Below are 22,558 nucleotides of genomic sequence, written 5' to 3' on the forward strand. Positions count from 1 at the left end.
TTTGCCAGTTGAGATACAGAGTGATAAAGTAAACTCTCCAGTAAATATCATCAGTTTCACCCAGGAAAGAGTGCAGAGATGCCTTAAAAAGATTAAAATAGATAAATCACCAGGTCCTGATGGCATATACCCCTGGGTTCTAATAGAATTAAGTAATGTGATAGACAGTCCATTGTTTCCTTTATTAAAGGACTCTTATAGTGACCAGATCTGTTCCACTTAATCAGCACATAGCCAATGTGGTGCAAATATTCAAAAAGGGGCCCAAAAACTACAGGCCGGTAAGTCTGATTTCTATTGTGGGTAAAATGTTTGAAGTTTTTCTAAGATACGCTATCCTGGAGTAATTAATGGAAAATAGCTGTATAACACCATATCAGCATGGGTTTAAGATCAAAAGAGGTCTAGGGGAATATGGCGAGAACATTGTTCTCTTTACAAGTCACTGGTCAGACCACACATGGAATATGGTGTACAGTTTTTGGCACTGGTACTTGAGGAGGACATATCAGAGCTTTAGTAGGTACAAAGGCAGACAGCTAAATTAATAAATGGAATGGGCAGACTACAATACCCTGAGAAGTTAGCAACACTGGGGCTGAGGAGCTACCCAATAACTAGCTAAAGATATATCGGGGCAATACAGAGATTTCCCCCCACAATCTATACCTAGGACTGTGACAAGGGGGCATACTCAACATCTAGAGGAAAGAAGGGTTCTACACCAAGATAGAAAGGGGTCTCTTACAGTAAGACCAACGAGACTATAAAACTCTCTGCCTAAGGATGTGTTGGTAGCGAATTTGATAAAAGTTTAATAGGGGCCTGTTCGCTTTTCTTTAGCGTTACAATTTTACTTAGTCACTAACTACTTCAGAAGGGTTGTTGCTCCAGGGATTATTCTGACTGCCAGACGTGGAAAACGAAATGAATTTTTTCCCTTTAAACGAGAAAAATTGACTTCTACCTCATTTGGATTTTGTTTGTCTTCCCCTGGATCAACATTGTTGGGGGTAATAGGCTGAACTAGATGGACAGGTGTCTTTTCAGCCCAACATTCTACGGTATGTTACTATGTAAAAGAAAAGCAAAGTAACATGCATTGCTTTTACTGCCTTTATTATAGAGATTGTGTCCTTGTGTGTTTGAACAGCCCCCATGGAATGACGACAGCTGTTACCATCTGATTTTGGCATTTAACAGCTTTACAAGGTTAAGGACCTCCTCAAAAGTGAAGCTTAGACAATTTGGACCGGTCTCCTTTGGTTATTTAATTTGCAGCCTCCTATTGTCTGTGGGTAAAAAGACTGTGCAGAGCCCACATTTTCCATGTAATAGCGATAACATAAATAATCCTTTGCTGCAAAATGATCAAGTGAAAATACGTTCCATCCTGCAGGAAAAACACCAACTATAAAAAGCTATGCATACAGTTTACATAGCACAATAAGCACTAAGAACAATCTGCACATCCTAAAAGGTATACAACTAATGGGACACAAGGCTGCTGAGCTGTCTGACCTACCACACTGGTCATAAAACCATGTTCTCTAGGGCCTTGGTGGTGGTTCACATAATTCACCGATCATGCCAGCAGCTTAGTATGAAGTTAGCAAACATAGAGAATAGCACAAAGATCTTAATAGTGCAGAATGTATATGCACGTTAATGTAAAGTATGTACACTTCTATTCACTTCTCCCTGCAGTGAGGGCTGCATTTTTAAAGTGACAGGTTCCCTTTAAACACTTAAATAAAAATGTGATATTGCATCTGTTCACAAAGGTCTTCCATCTAGGAGCATGCCGGACTGGAAAACAAATCTAGCTCCTCCAGGCTCCATATACAACTTTAACCACGTAGAAATAGTCCCCTATTCATGTGAATGGTCATTGTCTATTACCTTGCAGTGGCATATCAGGGATTAGAGCTGATCTAGGGGGGCAAGTGCAAAGCAGCTCCATTATAATAAGTCATACAAAGCCGTTATTCTACTGCTGACATCACCAGCGACCCTGCTGATAGGAACCAAGTAAATGTACTGGTTATGGCGTACATACTCAATATCATCGGTTTTTGTTTAGTTTATGTTTAATTCTTTTTAGGCCACATAATACAATCAACCACAAGGAGGGAAAGAGCCTCTTGTATACGTGAAATAGCTGAAGTGCCAAAGCTTTCAAGGAAATCTGCTACTCCCTTCAAAGGAATTCTCACACCCGGCCGTAACAATTTCCACAACTACAAGGAGGTTGTTATCGGCACTTGTATTTTATTTTGGTCTAAACACTTTTAGCACACTGCAGGCACTGAAACGGCCAAAGTAAACCTACATGAATGGCTAAGGAGGGCCTGACATCTTTACACTTCAAATCTGCTGCTGCTATCTTCTGAAGGAATCTGACACATTGCAGTAGTATCGGGTCACCAAGCAGCTTATGAGCAGCACAAGGTCGAAGAAGTTGTGTGTAATCTACATGGAAAACAGGCTTTAAAAAAAGTTGGATTTTAAGTTACCCTAATGCTGAGCGCTTGCTTTGGATCACTCAAATGCAATTAAAAAGTGCACAGATATGCAGCCCATGGCAAGCACTGTCTGAAACAAGAGCCCCAAAACTAGTACCCAATCTCCCAGACCAGAATGTCTCACATGGGTCAGAGACAAGTGACCGCCCCTCACCAAAGCTTTAGGGAGACCAGTCTGTGCTCTGGCTTCTGTATAGACTGCAACCCAAGCACCCCTGGAATTAAGAGGAGCCAGGAGGGGTGGCAGAAGCATGTGGAAATAGATGGCTTCACATATTGCACAACATGTAGCCCTATAGGAAGGACATCTCATGTGACCACCACCTCTTTAAGGACCCTAGTGACAAAAAACAAAGGAAGACACAGGGCCTAATATTTCCTCAGATTAGAGTTGAGCCAGAAGACCTGGGCTGAAATCGAGTAGAGTGCTGAAATAATGTGGAAGAAATGCTGTAGACACGCACCCTACTCCTAGCAGATGAGCTTCCCATTCCCAAGTTTCAAGAAGCCATCATTTCAGGGCACTGTAGAGCAATGATGTCCTAATAACTGCAATGTCACCAACGTTTGAAATTCCCATTTACTTTGAAAACAGTGTCTGATGATTATATCCAGAATAGTTAGGCAACAACTCTCAGTAAATCTATATATAAAATAGGATGTATGTATGTATGTGCTAACGTAACTCATAAGCATCTGGAGCAATTTCAACCAAACTTGGTACATATACAACTCATCCCATGGGGACAAATTTGAAGGGGGTGGGGTGGGGATAACACAGCCCCACTACCCCGGGGGGGGGGGGGGGGGGGGGTAGGATGTACGTATGTGTGTTTGTTCCACCAGAACTCATGAACACCTGGAGCAATTTCAACCAAACTTGGTACATATATAACTCATCCCATGGGGACAAATTTGGGGGGATAAGACAGCCCCACTCCCCCTGGGGAGAGGGGGAAGGGGGGGGGGGGAAATGCTGGAATTGCACTTGAGCAGATGTTTTTTTATTTTGCAGTCTTATCTAACACAGACGACCTCCTCCTCATCATACACTAATCTATTACACAGATGACCTCCTCCTCCTCCTCAAATACTAATCTATTACACAGACCTCCTGCTCCTCAGATAACATCTTACACAGACAACCTCCTCCTCTGCTCCAACTACCACACAGCTTCCTACCAGCACTAAGCCACTATGTACCACACAGAAATGAGCCCAGCACCCACTCTCATGGTAGCTGGCTAAAAGGAAATCTGTATTGCCCATAGCAACCAATCACAGCGCAGTATAAAAAGTGAAAGCCGAGCTGTGATTGGTTGCTATTGGCATCAAAAATTACAGGGGAAGTCGGTGAGTTTTTGTTTTTTAATTACACCAGCATTACACAGACCTCCTGCTCCTCAGATAATATCTTACACTGACAAATTCCTCCTCCTCAAATACTAATATTACACAGACAACCTCCTCATATACTAATATATTAAATCAGTACAAATTTTATATATATACACATACACAAATTCTTTTCGTGTCTAAAAATGAAATACACGGGTAACGCTGAGTAATCAGCTAGTACAGAATAAAAATGCAGTTTATCTTTCTTCGAAACTGAAAAACGTGGACATTTTAGAATACATACCTGTCTCCCATCCTGACCAACGTTTGTCTGACCTCGTACTACAGTTCTTATACTGTCATCGAGACGTCTGTAACAAAGTAAAAATTATTACTATATTACAGTAATACGACACGTTTTTCTGTTGTTCGTAATATCATAAGCGTCAATTCAAACACGGAATTGTAAGACTGATTTGAGTCCATAGGCTTCAAAATCCTGAAAGGCACATTGGACAATCGTGATATTGTGTGAGGTCTTGTTCAGGTTCTGAGAGTACAGTGCATGAAGGCCCATTTACACGCATCGATTATTGCTCAAAAGCCATCGTTTAAGCAATAATTGCTGTTTAAGTGCTCCCATCTTTCACTCTTTGGCTGAGCAATGATTTTTAGGTGAGCATAAAATCCATCATTCAGCCAGAGAAAAGATAACACAGACCACATGCTGTGTTTGCTGCCCATGGTACTGTATTCTCCATAGGAACGCTGATTACATTGTATTCAGCTTGCAACCGGTGGCAGAAAAAAGGACCTGAATGCAAAGAACAGACTACCAACTGTTCTCTGCATACAGGTCCAGAAGGCTTATTTAAATGCAAATGAAAGTGATAAGCTGCTAATGGACATTAGTGTCAATTAGCAATTTATGAAAAACAATCGCTCAAAACCTATCTTTTAAACGATTATCTTTGCGTGTAAATGCAACTTAAGGGTCCTTTTTGATTAAGAAATCTGCTCTTGTAGGCTAGCACTGATCAATAAGGGGCCGATTCAGGCTCTATTAGGGGTTGAATGCTCGTGTTATATTTTGTCCCCATGTACATCCTGGAGCGGAAAGGGTTTAATTAGTAAATTTGAAAAATATTAAAAAGTTCTGCCACTGCCAGAATGGCAGTTTTTGGTCACCCCGCCACCGAACACAAATAGCAATGAAGCAGCCATATGTACCCCACCATGGTACAAATAAATACCACTGAAAACTTCAGGTCGCCGTGTAACAAACTAATTCTCACACTACTACATTTACTGAGAAATAATGGCAACAGGTTATATATTATATATACATTTTTTTCTTCAGTGGAACATAAAAACCATCTATCTATATACCTCACATACATAACACTCCATAACCATACTGACCCACAAAATAAAACTAACATGTCCAGTGTGAATGCTGTACAAATGCTGGAACAGAGGGCCTCCAGGGTTGCCAACCCAATTTTCTTTTCCTAGATAACTTATCCAAAAATCACAGCCAGCCAGCATTGTTTGAGGACAAAGAGTAAAACAACAATGAATGATAAAGACCAAGGCCTCTCACACGGGCGCTGTATACCGCGATTAACGCTGCGCTTTGAACGTTGTGATAAACATATGTGTATGGGTCAAAAAGTAATATGAATGCATTATGAGCGTATGCTGCCAGCTGTAAGAGGACCATAAACTGCTTATAGGGACTAGAGCACTAAAATTATTTTTATTAATTAAAACCAGATAAAGAAACACATTTTATTTTTCTATTTATTATTAATTATTCTTTGTTTTTATTTTCTGATTGTAAGAGGTTAGTGAGATGACTGCTGCAGAGCTTTCTCTACAGATCAGGATGCAAAAATGTGATGAATATAGGTCATTTTCTGATGACACATTCCCTTTTAACCCTTTCCAATCCACTGTCTGACATCTAAAGACATTATGATTTAAGGCTGTACAGCTCCGGTGTTGGAAGACGTCCGTCGGGGTTCTCTTACTGTATATTGCCAGCCTCTCAGGCCTATCCAATGTGTCACCTCATGCATTATTGGCTTTATCCAGCAGATAGCGCTGTTGTATAACAGCAGAAAAAGAATAAACCCCCTAGGAAAACCAGAGTACAAATTGGATTGGAAAGGGTTAACATCGGAGACTTTTTTCGTTTCATGGACACTGGAATACAGTGCCCTCATTTTATGGACTGTCCTGGAAGTTCTGGATGATTGGCAATCCTGAGAGCTGTCTGTAAGAGCGGGCCTTGCATTGTAGAGTAACCATTCATGTGTATGGCTGTCCTGTATTACTATATTTCTGCCGCAGTGACCACTGCAGGAGAGATGTTTGCCCGGTCACACCAGGGGGTGCCAAGAGTGGGACCCAAGGCAATCAGCTGTTTGCCCCAGGTCCTTCACTCTGAAAACGGGTGTGTGTTTTCACAATGCTGTAATACTGTAAAGTGGAGTATTTACCTTATTTTCAAACGAATTTTGTTCACAACATCATCAATGTTTGATAAGGACTGCAAAGAAAAAGAAATGTGTTACCACCACAGATGAGGTCCACAACAGATCTTCTACCTATAGGGGATTGGCTTATACAGTGATACATGACGTACAGACCTGTTTATGATAAAACCATTCAAAGCTGTTCATAATATATATATATATTTTTTTTTTTATTTTTTTTTTTTTTATATTTGAGTAGATCCTAATACTGTAGCTATTGGAACTGCCAATTGCATTGCTGTTGTCCCTCCAAAATCCAATTTCTTAGAGAGGACATGTAAAAGCCTTAAAGCTGGCCACCTAAATAACTAGTCAGTATCTCAGGACTCCACCATAGGCAAGTACTCTTTGCTCAGCTGAGCATGGAGGTTTAATTCAATAAGGACACATTAATAAGCTGCTGCCAGGCACTGGGGGTTGCAGCAGTGGAAAACATTGTAATCAGCTCATCCCAGGTAGAAGCCTGAGGAAGAACCCTAAGTAGGTTTGAAAGCTCGCATTAACATCATGTCTTTTTGTTAGCCATTAAAAGGTATCATATCTACAAGATTACTTGGTTTCACTTGCTGAGAACAATCACATTCTACCAGCATATTCTGTTGTACACATGACTTTTTAATGAGGCTTTGTATTAGAAAAAACACACAATAGGTAACAGGGTCTCTATATTACACTAGAATATATTTTTATCATTTCAGTCTGTTAACTACATAAAACATTATACAAATATATTGGGAGATTATTAGGCGAGCTGGGACTGACTGGTGTACTTTGGCTGGTATGACTGGGAAGTCCATGTGTAAAGAAAGGACAACAGTGACCTCTAGTGGATATCTGCATTTTTAATTCTCAGCAAGTTTCTTACTCAAAAAAAGGCAACTAGAAGAAGTTGTCGTTTTGCTGCAGTTACATCTCAGGCTGATATACAAATGATTAGAGCTCCGGTGTGATTAGATAAACTGTCTTGCCACCTGAGGCCCTAAAAGTGGTTCTACCATTGGACTATAAAAAGGCTCTCAGAGGCTACTTGTGTGTAGTGACCTCTATTTCAGATTCTGTAGAGCTTGTTGACCACTAGACGACTCTACGACACAATTGAAGAGATTTTACCCAGTTTACAGAGTTTGAGAGAGGAAGCATTATTGGAGTGCGAGAAGCTGGATGGTCGTATCGATGAATTGCCCACCACCTGGGCTGTTCTGACTGTTAGGTGTTGGAACTAGTGGATGCGTGAGTGAAATACACACAAGGTGACTGGGCTCAGGACGCCCACGACAGATACGCCCTCCCCCAAAAGTAAGCCCTAGCTACACTACATTGAAAAAAAAACAAAAACCTAAAACACTCACCTAGCAGTTGCCATTTGGGTGCCTCTCGCTGGGCTGCGGCGCTCCGTCAGTCTTCCATGTAGTCCTCAGTGCTGAGAGAGCATTCTCTTCCTGGTAACAGGGCTTGAATACCCCGCCTCCAGCAAGAGATTGTTGTGATTTGTTAAGGAACACCGCCTCAGCCAGTCAGAGCCAGCGCTTGATGAACCAATCACAGCCATTCATTGAATGGCTGTGATTGGTTTATCGAGCACTACTCGAAAGACTGCCAAAGCGCTGCTATCCAGTGAGAGGGAGACGAACGACGCCTGCTAGCTAAGTATTAAGCCACAACCCAAAAAAATAAGACACCATGCCTCTTTTGGGGTGTCTTATTTTCAGGGAAACACATTAGCTGATTCTAATATTGATGGCCTGTCCTAAGGATAGGCCATCAATTTTAAAGAACCAGAAAACCCCTTTTAAGGGCTTATCCCAAAATGGACTTATCACCTATCCTTAGGAAAGGTGATAAAAGTCTGAATGGTGGGGGTCTCACTCTTGAGACCACCCACTAATCCCAAGAACAAGGGTCTCATGTACCCCAACAGTTAAAAGGAGATTGAATGGAGCAGCGATCGAGCATGCACACTGACTCTCCCTTCATCTTTAATGGGACAGCCGAACATAGCCGAGCGCTTGTACTAGCAATAGAGAGCACTTTCTGAAATGGAGGTCAGGGAAAGTCCATCATTTTCATCAGGCCTACTCAGGCTCCTTCCTTCCTTACTACTTTTGAGGAGCTGCAGTATAGATTTGGGGAGATCAGCCTCTCTTGGCTGGAATACATTCAAGTCAAATCTTTAACAACCATCTCCTCCTACATCATTTGAGGGATCCTCCTGAAGTCCCTGTCCGCACATATGATCTCTCTCCCATATGACCTCCTATTACTGGCAGTAGATAGGGCTGATCCTTGGTTCCATAAGGTGTGAGAATGAGAATTAGGGGCAATAATCTCATCTGAAGAATGAAAAACGGCATTTCTCCTCACTCCTGCGCTGCTCAAGAAAAAAAATTATAAGATCTCACCTACATAGTAAAGAAATCCCACTAGTCTTCACAAAATCTTTCCATCTAACGCTCAAATGTGCTGGAGATGTGAAAGAGAGGGGCACGATGTAGCACGTGAGGTGGAGCCTTAGCATAATTCAACCCTTTTGGGACAAAGTGTTCGCTACCTATCAGATAATTGGCAAGAACAGGATGGACAATACCTCCCAAACTGCACTTCTTTCTATGCTACCTGGCCCGATTGGCTCTCATTAGAGGGGGGTTGTTACACTTCCATCTGACCACAGCCAGGTTTGTTATTCCTTACCTGTGGGTACTCTATACATACTCTTTCCATGACAGAATGGCAGCAGGAGATGTCCCATATGGAGAAGCTCACTGCAGAATACAGCAAAGATGATTACAGGTTTCTGGCAGTGTGACAACCCTGGCTGGTGTTTAAACGATGTAAAGATTTCCAAACGTTGCTCTTTAAGGCTGGGTTCACACGGCGTGGATTGGTCGTGGAAATTCCGTCCGGAATTTGGCCGCTAATCCCAGGGTTAGCCAGCCATGTGGACAAGATTTGTCAAAAATCTGGTCCAAACGGGACGGCCAATACATTGCACGGATTTCCCGGCTGCAGCATGTCTTTTTTTTCCGTTGCGGCTGTGCTCTCCTCTATGGAAGCGCCGGCCACAACGGAAAAACATATGGCCAAGCCGCTCCAAAACCCACGTCTAAGTGCCGCGGGTTTTGAAGCTGCACTTTCCCAGCAGAAATCTTGTGTTTTTTCGTTGCAGCTAAACCGCGAGATTTACGCTGTAATATACAACCCATGGGAACCCAGCCTTAGGTGCTCATCTTCATATCCTACAAAAGAAGCCAGACAACTTAGTACACTCCCCCCACCCCTCCAAACTTTTCTTCCTTCTCCCACATTTCACTCTCCTGTCTTCCTATTTTTTCTCTCCGCTTTTCCTGCTAGCTTCTCTTTAACCCCCCTTTTTTAATGATTTATTGTTGTTTTTGTTTGATTCTTGTAGCCCAGCACTTGTTGATTGGCTAGATGCACTCATACAATCTAGCTACATATGGTTATTATACTTCTGCAGAATATTTATGTTGTCAGTTGTGGGAATACCCCTTTAAGTTATCTTCATTTGTTCTACATTATCAGAATCACAGGCCTTAAACTGAAAGTGTGGAAAAAGTCCAAAAACAACGTATTAATCTAAGAGGTATTATTGCCTGCCTTGCTACTGAGCTATATCAATTCAGCTTTCAATGTAGATTTTTCCATTTTGCTGCTGGCTTGCTGTTAGTAGCCCACTTGCAGGTGTGTGTGTGGGGGAGGGTCCTAAAACAGGCACTCTCATAGGATCTGCTGCAAGGCAGAGTCTGAACGCCAGCCTTCTTTCAATGTAAGTAACTAGCCGTGTCCCCAGGTCCCTTTTACTAGAGAAGCCAAAAGACAGGCAATGGATTGTAAAAGTGCTGGAAGAGAGAACCCTAAATGAAGGCACCTCAAGCTTGAGTTTCAGTGAGGGATAAAACAAAAACTTCTTAATGCAAGTATATTGCAAGATTAATGATACACACTTAGGCTGTTCGGGGAGCATAAGTTGTGTGAAAAATTAAGGCTGGCTGCACACAGCAGAATTTGCATTGCGAATCCGAAGCGGGCGTCCGCCTCCGGATTTCCCAGCAAATACCTTAAATAGCATGCTATTGAAAAGTGTTTTTTCCTGTACATGAGAGGAAATAAATTGCTAGGAAAAATCTGTACTGCGTATATCCAACAGCTTGTTGTGAGGACCATCTGCCATACGGAAAAGATGACGATAGGTAAGTGCGGATGCCGGCTGGGCACAGGGTCTGATTCCGCTGCGGGCTCCCGCATGCAGAATCCGCCCCTGGTCATGCCCATTTAAATTCTACCACTACTGTTAAAATAACAGTATACAACTTTACATAAATATTGCTGCAAGTAACTACTGGAAGAACATATTGTTAGGCCATTTTCACACAGCACAGCAATGAACAGCCAAAATCCACAACTGAAACTCAGATTTCTACAGCAGATCCTCCCTGTTGTACATAACTCAATGGAGCTAATATATGGACTTTTTCCAGAGAATCCATGGTAATAACGAACATGCTGTTATATTCTGCATAAAATGCCTCAATTCTTATACATTGCCAATCAGCAGATTCGGCCAGGATTTAAGCATGGAATCTGCATAGAAGTCTTGAATGCATTAATGTTGCCATAGACTATAGCAACAGAGCCAGCTATGTATACAACAGCTCCTATTAGCTAAAGAGGAGCCACATGGAGATTTGTCCTTTAGGGGTGAAAACAGGCAACGGAGATCATTACAGATATAAGGGGGAAAAGGAAAATAAATCTCTATACCAAAAAAAGGGAGTATTACAGCTTCAGGTATTGTATCGAGACATCATAAATTATTTATACTACCAACAGCATATACATATGTAATGGCACTGACACATTTGTCTCCAACGTAAAGTGTGTCTAACTTTTCAGAATAAGCTGCCGTGTGTACATGAGAAATTACACTATTTCTGGTCATTATATGACTTGTGTCCCGCATATTCCCCCATTTTCCCTCTGTGCAGTGTGTATATTGGATTATATATAGATACACTCCATCCAGATCTGTTTCATTAAAGGGGTTGTCCCGCGCCGAAACGGGTTGTTTTTTTTTTCAATAGCCCCCCCCGTTCGGCGCGAGACAAACCCGATGCAGGGGTTAAAAAAGAAAACCGGATAGTGCTTACCTGAATCCCCGCGCTCCGGTGACTTCTTACTTACCTGGTGAACATGGCCGCCGGGATCTTCACCCTCGGTGGACCGCAGGGCTTCTGTGCGGTCCATTGCCGATTCCAGCCTCCTGATTGGCTGGAATCGGCACGTGATGGGGCGGAGCTACGAGGAGCCGCTCTCCAGCACGAGCGGCCCTATTCAGAAAAGAAGAAGACCGGACTGCGCAAGCGCGTCTAATCCGGCGATTAGACGCTGAAAATTAGACGGCACCATGGAGACGAGGACGCTAGCAACGGAACAGGTAAGTGAATAACTTCTGTATGGCTCATAATTAATGCACGATGTACATTACAAAGTGCATTAATATGGCCATACAGAAGTGTATAACCCCACTTTGTTTCGCGGGAAAACCCCTTTAAGCCTGAGGAAGAGCCCTAAGTAGGGTCGAAAGCTCGCTATATCATGTATTTTCGTTAGCCATTAAAAGGTATCATATCTACAAGATTACTTGGTTTCGCTTACTGAGAACAATCACATATTGGATTTTCAGCTCTCTCAGAACTGGTGGGAGAAGCCTGCTGTCATGAAGTCTTCAGAGAACTATACACTAGATTCTGCTCTCTACTTGTAACACATATACAGAGACATGTTATAAAGGGCAGTGTATAACAGCACAAAAAAACTGCAAGAACTGCAGATATCATCATTCAAATACTGCTCCATGGTTGAAAAGGCACAATGAGGAGCAATGCTGTGCCAGATCCCAGATGAATACATGGAAGGATAATAGTAGCAGACCTCCAATATAAAATATGCCTACAGATTTTTAAAAATGTCTTGCGCATTTTAACGGTACATTTATTTTTTTTCTACCATTTTCATGTGATGCTACAGTAGAGATTTAAGTTTATGTTGGCGCTGGAGTATCTTACTACTATCCTACCAGTGTACAGCAGTACTGAACAGTGGAAATGTGAATACAAAGCAGCAAATCACTCACCATTACGTCTATCAGCATGTTTGTGCAAGTCTCTACTTCAGCCCCTCCCCTCCGTTCTCAAAATGTCAATGAGTTGGACCCCCTCCTCCACTTCCTATTCTGCTATCAGGAGAAAGTTAGGAGGAAGGGAGACCCCTAGTGGTAGCACTTTAGAGGGATTTTTCAGTACAAAAACAATTTTAGGTAAATCAAGTAAATTCCACTACTTATCACATTGGCTATCAAACAAGTATAAGCGGTTTGAAAAGTAAGTGACCATTGTGGTATTGCAGCAGCAAGAATGGCCCATAGGAGGGTCTTGGAGCGCAGTTACTAGGTTTGTTTAGTTAAGCTGCACCTGGAAGGGTGGGGCAGCACAAGTTTCAGTTCCCCTCCCTCACAAGCTCAGTGTTCTTAAACCCGGTGGGGCATGAGTCCTATGTAGACCAGGCCTGGTGCTGGTTTGTGAGGGACCTGGAAGCACAGAGCGGACAGGGGGTAGTTGGCCCTCGCTCAACGCCTCTTGGGGCAAAGTACTGTTATGTTTAAAGTGCTGTTGCTGTGTGCACTGTGACCTGCAACAATGTGAAGTTACATAGGATATGCTGGACTGTAGGTGTATGCTGAAAACGTTTGCCATGGTGAAATAAACACTGGAGGGACCAGCAATGGAATTTTAATGTGTGTCTGGACATCATTGCGGTGCTGCCACCCCTGGGCATGGAGAAATAAGCGAGAGATCCTGGGTAAGAAACTCCCACTTGTCACACCATTTAATGCAGTAAGTTTTATGTGCTTAGAAGATATTACAATGGATCTGCCAAAGGAGCAGTGAGGAAGGGGGTCATGGTTCACCCCCCCCCCCCCCAGCAGTAAAAGGTGGACTTGATGGAGGGCATGCTAGATAAAAGACTGCTGGCCACATGGTGTCTGTCGACAATATAAGTGAACAGGACACTAATGCTGAGTTTAGATTGAAGATCATCATTCACAAAATCATTCAAACTAAACTAAACGAACCATTCAGGTTAAATGCAGCCGACAATGAACAAAAATAGTCAGGTTCTCGATTTATTGTTCAGTTTCAGCCGGCATATATAAAGAAAATCAGCGCTACCTCGTTCACTTGTCGGGCAGTATAATCACTGACCTTCAGTCTTCACATAGGAATAGGAGACCCTGAACAACAAGTGAGCGAGAACCACACGATTCTCACCGAGAATTGTGCAGTCTAAATCCACTGTGTGAGCGAGCTGATGTCACCAGCCGGTCCGCTCGGGCAAAGAGAATCGTCCCGTGTAAAAGCATAAGGGCACAAAAAAATGCAGTAGTGGAGAAGGGGTTAATGTAAAATGTGTGCTCAGAACTAGGGATTGGGTGCCATGCATGCTCCACGTTACGGGAAAAAGGTGTCCCTTATACTGCCCCCAAAGTTGTACACAATAAAGAATGACTGGTGCGAACACATTTCAGGCCTTTGCTGTGAGTTGTTGAGTCCGTGGATGGTGGAGGTAACCAAGTATATACCATATTAATAACAATGAACCCCATAATGGATAAAAAGCAGAGAATGAGAGCTACAGCCACATTTCATAATAAGGACAATCCAGAGAGGGGATTTATCAACCCCCCCCCCCCCCCCCCAAACCCATGAATACTCAGAGTGAATGTAAAGTAAGTGGAGTGGATAAAACATGCCCACATTTTCCTTCACTTACATGACATGTCAGATAGTGGTACTTAAGAGAACGTGCCATCGGGCTGAAGGGGCATAGACCAGGCTCCTATACCGGGGGCCCTGTGTTCACACTGCCTGGCACTGTCTTTGCACATTGGCCAATCCTGCTCACCTGTTCTGTTGGAAACAGAGTGTTTATATACTCCACGGCATTGAAGTCCGCTCGATCCAACGGGTCCTGGCTTGGGAAGACCTACAAAAGAAAATACTTATTAACTACAGAAGAAAACTCTACACATCCATCACTTATACTGGTCTATAGCCAGAAACATGGTGTCAGATCTAAAGATGTCTCATTGAATCACCAAATACAAGCATGCCAATCATTCAAGTGGCCTAGTGTAAGCACAACCATGCAAATATCTCCAAGGCCAGGAACCCCAAACCTTTGCCTTTCCAGTTCTTGCAAAACTACAACTCCCAGCATTCCACTGACAGTCAGAGCACCTCAGGAATTATTTACAAATGCTGGAGAGCCACAAGAAAACCCCTGTCCATGACAATCCTGTTAAAAAGGACAGACACAATGTCCATGGGTGGATTTGATTTGCCGAATCCACGCATGGCACCTGCGCATGAGGTCCACAAATCAATCTGCCCATAGGGAAGCATTGGGCGTCCGCACTTCATTGAACACCTGCAGATACGTTTTATTTGATTTGCAGATACCATACATGATGATAAATGGCAGCATGCTCCATTTTACCGCGCATCACGCATGGATGTGCTCCATTCATCTCTATGGGAGCTTACAATCCGCAGTGCATCTGAAAATACATCTGCGGATTTTAAGGTTAAAATCAATTAGTGAGGTGGGGTTGCGGATGATCGGCAGTGCATCTGCGAGGAAAAAAAAAAACGCAATCCGCAATCTCCCGCAAGCAATAAAAAAACCCATCAATTTTAACAATGACTTGTACATCCGCACAAAAAATCTGCGTGTGCCGTGGACACGAGGCCTTAGTAGGAGAAGATAAGATAAAGTTAAAAGGTCAAAACAGGTCATAATATTCGGTTTATCATATAAAGTGCTCACTTATACGGTATTATAATCAGAATCTGTTTTTAAAAGTTAGAACAGCCACGAGCTGCCCAGCCCAATCACATCTGCTTCTATCCTGGCTAAAGTAGTCAGCGACCATTCCTGTTTAGCTGAAAGGACTGATTGCAGATGCCCAGCATCAGCCACTGTAGCCCGTCACTATGTAAAACTGTGATAAAGTGGTGAACGGTGCCCACAGGCTCAGGATGACAACTTCTGGGAGAACAAAGGGATTAGGATTAAAAATTGTTGCTTTGGGACACCATTCTTTAACCCTTTGCAATCCAATTTGTATCCTGGTTTTCCTAGGGGCCGTACTCTTTTTCTGCTGTTATACAATGGCGCTATCCACTGGCTAAAGCCAGTACTGCATGAGGTGACACATTGGATAGGCTCCGACAGCAGAGAGGCTGGCAATATACAGTAAGAGAACCCCGACGGATGTCTTCCAACATCGGAGCTGTGCAGCCTTAAATCACAATGTCTTCAGATGTCAAACAGTGGATTGGAAAAGGTTAAGCCAAAGCCGATAGTTAGTGAATGGCTGCCGTATGGCGGTACAGCTCCCTGTCCACCTCTATTCACAGCTACATGGGGATTCCCTCTGGAGATTCTTGGCCTAAAATATGACAGGATCTGTGATGGAGGTTTCGAAAAAGATGTGAAGAGAGCTCAAATTAGCGATTTGCTAGACGTTCTTCACTTCAGACCCTCAGATTAACGGTGCTTTTACACAGGACTATCTGTTTGACACAGATGCCAGACAGGTCACCCCAGCTCTAGTCGTTCCTGTGCTTTTACATAGGAACGAGCATTACTAGCGAATGGTGGTGGAGCAGGCTAGGAATCATTCCGGACCGCTGCCTCCATTCACAGTAAGCAAGCCGTCATCCATAAGTGATGCTGCCTGTTGACATGGAGCAATATGTTGTTCGGGTTTCTGCATGCAGGGACTGAGCGATGAACAAGAAGCGAACGAGTTCTTGTTGGTGGTTCAGTCGGGGCGTGCGCTTACACTGAACGAATCCTTCACATTCTCGCTGGACTGGGGGAATCCGTACGATAATCGCTCCATGTAAAAGCACTTCATCGCTCTGATGAAGAGTACTGAGAGGGGAAGAAACTGCACTATTCACAGGGGAGGTGCTGACTGGGAAGCAGGTTTAGGAAGTTGTAAAGAGGAGAAGGCAAAAGATCTGTTTAATTACATCCATAATTAATCATAGATTACATGAAAGTAAAAACTACAGAACCCATTACAGGAAGCTGTGACACGACCGCTGTATTTATGGAAACCACATAAGCCTAAATAGACTTCTGTCTGACAGTGAATAACGGAATACAATGCCTTATATACTGTGTAGCCCCTATTCTACAACCAGATGTGATCCACTGAGGAGCGGACTCTACAAGAGCTCCGAAGATGTCCGGTGGAATCACCAAGACATGAGCAGAGCCTTCACAGGGGTATTCCCACCTCCGTCAGTCTGTATGCTGTGACCAGGATAACGGAAGCAGCCAAGCTGGTTGATCTACACGGACTCCGTAGCTCCTACAGACAGCAGCCAAAATGATCACGCCAGTGCAACCAGGATTTTACTGATGGGGAAAAGATTTTTCTGTCTTCCTACAATTTGTGACTAAGTCGGCTGCTTCTGTGCAGATGGTCGCTGTAGGTGGCGCTGTGTTAGGTTGCGGCTGGGAGATCCCACAGACTGTGCTGCTGCATGGTTTCTGGGCGGCTTTGGTGGTGGCGAGGATGGATGTTGGGCTAAGCTGCTCAGGAAGAGATGCTGAGGCACTGATCCACAGGGGGGGGGGGGGGGGGTATGGGGAGCAGGGCAGAGCTATATACTAAGGGCCATCATCACCAAGATAAACCTACACTATCCGTCCACTGAGTATCGGCATCACTAGCGCAGTACAGACTGACAAAAGATCAGGGAAAAGACAGAATCTCAGTCCAGAAATATCCGCCACATGACAGACCCTATGGAATAAAATTGAGCCAGTCTGGTTCCCATCATGGTGTCTGTCTTTTGCCCGGATAGACTGTGCAGCATGCTGCGATATTTGTTAATCAGGATAGACACGGTTAGTGATAAGGTTTCAGCAAGTCAGTTTAGATTACCCTCATCACCACATACATGGCACTGACCGCCCCCCTCGCCCGCCCTGCACTGACACTACATGGCACTGACCGCCCGCCCTGCACTGACACTACATGGCACTGACCGCCCGCCCTGCACTGACACTACATGGCACTGACCGCCCGCCCTGCACTGACACTACATGGCACTGACCGCCCGCCCTGCACTGACACTACATGGCACTGACCGCCCGCCCTGCACTGACACTACATGGCACTGACCGCCCGCCCTGCACTGACACTACATGGCACTGACCGCCCGCCCTGCACTGACACTACATGGCACTGACCGCCCGCCCTGCACTGACACTACATGGCACTGACCGCCCGCCCTGCACTGACACTACATGGCACTGACCGCCCCCTTACCTGCCCTGCACTGACACTACATGGCACTGACCGCCCCCTTACCTGCCCTGCACTGACACTACATGGCACTGACCGCCCCCTTACCTGCCCTGCACTGACACTACATGGCACTGACCGCCCCCTTACCTGCACTGCACTGACACTACATGGTACTGACCGCCCCCTTACCTGCACTGCACTGACACTACATGGTACTGACCGCCCCCTTACCTGCACTGCACTGACACTACATGGTACTGACTGCCCCCTTCGCCTGCCCTGCACTGACACTACATAGCACTGACTGCCCCCCTCGCCTGCCCTGCACTGACACTACATAGCACTGACTGCCCCCCTCGCCTGCCCTGCACTGACACTACATAGCACTGACTGCCCCCCTCGCTTGCCCTGCACTGACACTACATGGCACTGACTGCCCCCTTTCACCTGTCCTGTACTGACACTACATGGCACTGACTGCCCCCCTCGCCTGCCCTGCACTGACACTACATGGCACTGACTGCCCCCTTTCACCTGTACTGACACTACATGGCACTGACTGCCCCACTCACCTGTCCTGTACTGACACTACATGGCACTGACTGCCCCCCTCACCTGTCCTGTACTGACACTACATAGCACTGACTGCCCCCCTCGCCTGTCCTGTACTGACACTACATGGCACTGACTGCCCCCCTCGCCTGTCCTGCACTGACACTACATGGCACTGACTGCCCCCTTTCACCTGTCCTGCACTGACACTACATAGCACTGACTGCCCCCTTTCACCTGTCCTGCACTGACACTACATAGCACTGACTGCCCCCTTTCACCTGTCCTGCACTGACACTACATAGCACTGACTGCCCCCTTTCACCTGTCCTGCACTGACACTACATAGCACTGACTGCCCCCTTTCACCTGTCCTGTACTGACACTACATGGCACTGACTGCCCCCCTCACCTGTCCTGTACTGACACTACATGGCACTGACTGCCCCCCTCACCTGTCCTGTACTGACACTACATAGTACTGACTGCCCCCTTTCACCTGCCCTGCACTGACACTACATAGCACTGACTGCCCCCCTCGCCTGTCCTGCACTGACACTACATAGCACTGACTGCCCCCTTTCACCTGTCCTGTACTGACACTACATAGCACTGACTGCCCCCTTTCACCTGTCCTGCATTGACACTACATAGCACTGACTGCCCCCCTCGCCTGCCCTGCACTGACACTACATGGCACTGACTGCCCCCCTCGCCTGCCCTGCACTGACACTACATAGCACTGACTGCCCCCCTCGCCTGCCCTGCACTGACACTACATGGCACTGACTGCCCCCCTCACCTGTCCTGCACTGACACTACATGGCACTGACTGCCCCCCTCACCTGTCCTGCACTGACACTACATGGCAATGACTGCCCCCCTCACCTGTCCTGCACTGACACTACATGGCACTGACTGCCCCCCTCGCCTGCCCTGCACTGACACTACATGGCACTGACTGCCCCCCTCGCCTGTCCTGTACTGACACTACATGGCACTGACTGCCCCCCTCGCCTGTCCTGTACTGACACTACATGGCACTGACTGCCCCCCTCACCTGTCCTGTACTGACACTACATGGCACTGACTGCCCCCCTCGCCTGCCCTGCACTGACACTACATAGCACTGACTGCCCCCCTCGCCTGCCCTGCACTGACACTACATAGCACTGACTGCCCCCCTCGCCTGCCCTGCACTGACACTACATGGCACTGACTGCCCCCCTCACCTGTCCTGTACTGACACTACATGGCACTGACTGCCCCCCTCACCTGTCCTGTACTGACACTACATGGCACTGACTGCCCCTCGCCTGCCCTGCACTGACACTACATGGCACTGACTGCCCCCCTCGCCTGCCCTGCACTGACACTACATGGCACTGACTGCCCCCTTTCACCTGTCCTGTACTGACACTACATGGCACTGACTGCCCCCTTTCACCTGTCCTGTACTGACACTACATGGCACTGACTGCCCCCCTCACCTGTCCTGTACTGACACTACATGGCACTGACTGCCCCCCTCACCTGTCCTGTACTGACACTACATGGCACTGACTGCCCCCCTCACCTGTCCTGCACTGACACTACATGGCACTGACTGCCCCCCTCACCTGTCCTGCACTGACACTACATGGCACTGACTGCCCCCCTCGCCTGCCCTGTACTGACACTACATGGCACTGACTGCCCCCTTTCACCTGTCCTGCACTGACACTACATAGCACTGACTGCCCCCCTCACCTGTCCTGCACTGACACTACATGGCACTGACTGCCCCCCTCACCTGTCCTGTACTGACACTACATGGCACTGACTGCCCCCCTCACCTGTCCTGCACTGACACTACATGGCACTGACTGCCCCCCTCACCTGTCCTGTACTGACACTACATGGCACTGACTGCCCCCCTCACCTGTCCTGTACTGACACTACATAGTACTGACTGCCCCCTTTCACCTGCCCTGCACTGACACTACATAGCACTGACTGCCCCCCTCACCTGCCCTGCACTGACACTACATGGCACTGACTGCCCCCCTCACCTGCCCTGCACTGACACTACATGGCACTGACTGCCCCCCTCGCCTGTCCTGTACTGACACTACATGGCACTGACTGCCCCCCTCACCTGCCCTGCACTGACACTACATGGCACTGACTGCCCCCCTCACCAGTCCTGCACTGACACTACATGGCACTGACTGCCCCCCTCACCTGTCCTGTACTGACACTACATAGTACTGACTGCCCCCTTTCACCTGCCCTGACACTACATCGTACAGACATGACATAGTACTATCTGCCCCTCACCTGCTCTATGGCCTGCTGCACCTCGGGCGCCAGGTGTAAAACAGCCTCCAGTTCTTCAAGTACTTCCAGCTCCTCATCCTCCATCCTGTTCAGCTGGTTGCCTCTGCTTAGACAGCTCCTGGTGCTTCCTGGAGCGCAGTGCACCCTGGGAGGAAGTGATGTGACCATAGAGATTTGACTAACACCCTTGCAGCCATATTTAGTGAGGGCAAGGAGGACATACACGGCAGTGCCTATAGCTCCTGCTGAACGCCACACAGCAGAGAAGCGTCCCACGAACATTGCACGGCAAATTGAAGTCATATGTGCCTTCACGAGTTACAGCACAGCGCCCTCTATTGGTTGTTCACCTGCAAGCTGAGTATAGTCTTCCACATGTAATGTTCTCTAACTATCTAGCGCCATCTATTGGTTTTGGACTTGCAACCGAGTACATTAAAGTGTAAAAGTCAGTTATATGTATGTCTTTTTTAATGTACAGAACAGGTGATTCTAAAAAAAAAACTTACAATTTAAAGCAATAAATTAACTCTCTTTTCAACAGGAAGGAAAACCGTTTCTCCAGCGCCACCTATTGGAAGATATGTACCCTATAAGTCGATGTCTATACAGGGATGCTTCTCTTGAAAATGCTATTTTCACCAGTGATGTGTGACTGCTATATATTTATTTTAAAAATTATTAGGCGATTTGTTTTATTTAGATTATTTATTTATTTTTTAAATATCCCTGTTTCCTTTCCCAAGGTTAAAGAGACGGTGACCATCTTTTTCTACCCCTCTCTGAGGGCAGCACAAGGTAGTGACAGTCACACTGATCCCAGTGATGTGTCTGCTGCTGCTGTGTGGATCTGTGCAGTAGTTTGGGAGAAACTTGCATTTTATCAATAGCTGGACATATATAAACAACTACTTTATGTAGTCCTGGATATTCCTAAACTTCAAGTTAGTCGCACCCTCCAGCCACTGATTGACTGCAGGCTGCCTACTACTGTGCAGAGAGAGATCTGCCAATCATTGGCTGGAGGACGGGGAGGGTGTGGCTAGTCTGTAGTCATGAATATGGACTAGTTCTATGTGGCTGCCACTAATAAAATGCAAGTTTCTCTCAAACTACTGCACAGATCTACACGTGGACATATCAATGTAACCGGCATGGTATTAGTGTATCTTGACGCCACCAGGAATTCCTGGTGGAGTCAAGATTGACAGGGGGGTGACGCGCCCTGTCCCTGATTGGCTGGGGAGCCGTGTTGGCTGCAGGTCCTGCTAGCCCAGTAAAGTAATGTTGTGGCACCAATCCAGGGTGACCTTCAGCACTGTTGCTTGGGGGCCCCCACTGCAGATGAGAGCCCCTTCCCCTCCGCTGTCCGTGAAGGCGGCACCCCGCTCTGCGTAGAAGCGCAGAGCGCATATTTAAGATTTCAGCTGCAGTTCAGCAGTGCTGCTGATTAGAGCCACCTGATTGGCTCTTCGGCACCATGTGACTACACAGCGTGCACGCGGATTGCCTTCAGCAGCCGTGCACTACACAGTACAGTTAAGCAGACGTGCACTACACACTACACTTAAGCAGCACGGGGTTAGGTTTAGGGTTCGGGTTATCTAAACCTAACCCTAAACCCTAACCCCGTGCTGCTTAAAGGGGTTGTCCCGCGCCGAAACGGGTTTTTTTTTTTTTTCAATAGCCGCCCCGTTCAGCGCGGGACAAACCCGATGCAGGGGTTTAAAAAAAAAAACGGATAGTACTTACCCGAATCCCCGCGCTCCGGTGACTTCTTACTTACCTTGCGAAGATGGCCGCCGGGATCTTCACCCACGGTGGACCGCAGGTCTTCTCCCATTGTGCACCGTGGGCTCTGTGCGTTCCATTGCCGA

The 22,558-nt window shown here is 46.0% G+C and overlaps 1 protein-coding gene across 1 annotated transcript in view; it reads right to left on the reverse strand.

The window, feature by feature from the left end:
* The window catches only part of VPS53 (VPS53 subunit of GARP complex), a 179,271-nt gene extending 158,464 nt beyond the window's left edge, over positions 1-20,807 (reverse strand). Inside the window, exons 1-4 of the mRNA XM_066575956.1 lie at positions 20,682-20,807; positions 14,384-14,464; positions 6,368-6,417; positions 4,168-4,234 (exon numbers count right to left, since the gene is read on the reverse strand). Of these exons, the coding sequence (XP_066432053.1) occupies positions 4,168-4,234; positions 6,368-6,417; positions 14,384-14,464; positions 20,682-20,765 (282 nt within the window). The 5' untranslated portion in view covers positions 20,766-20,807. The remainder of the gene's footprint in view (positions 1-4,167; positions 4,235-6,367; positions 6,418-14,383; positions 14,465-20,681) is intronic.
* Positions 20,808-22,558: the final 1,751 nt, after the last annotated feature.

Source organism: Eleutherodactylus coqui, chromosome 1 (genome assembly GCF_035609145.1).
Source record: "Eleutherodactylus coqui strain aEleCoq1 chromosome 1, aEleCoq1.hap1, whole genome shotgun sequence".
NCBI classification, from domain to species: Eukaryota; Metazoa; Chordata; class Amphibia; order Anura; family Eleutherodactylidae; genus Eleutherodactylus; species Eleutherodactylus coqui.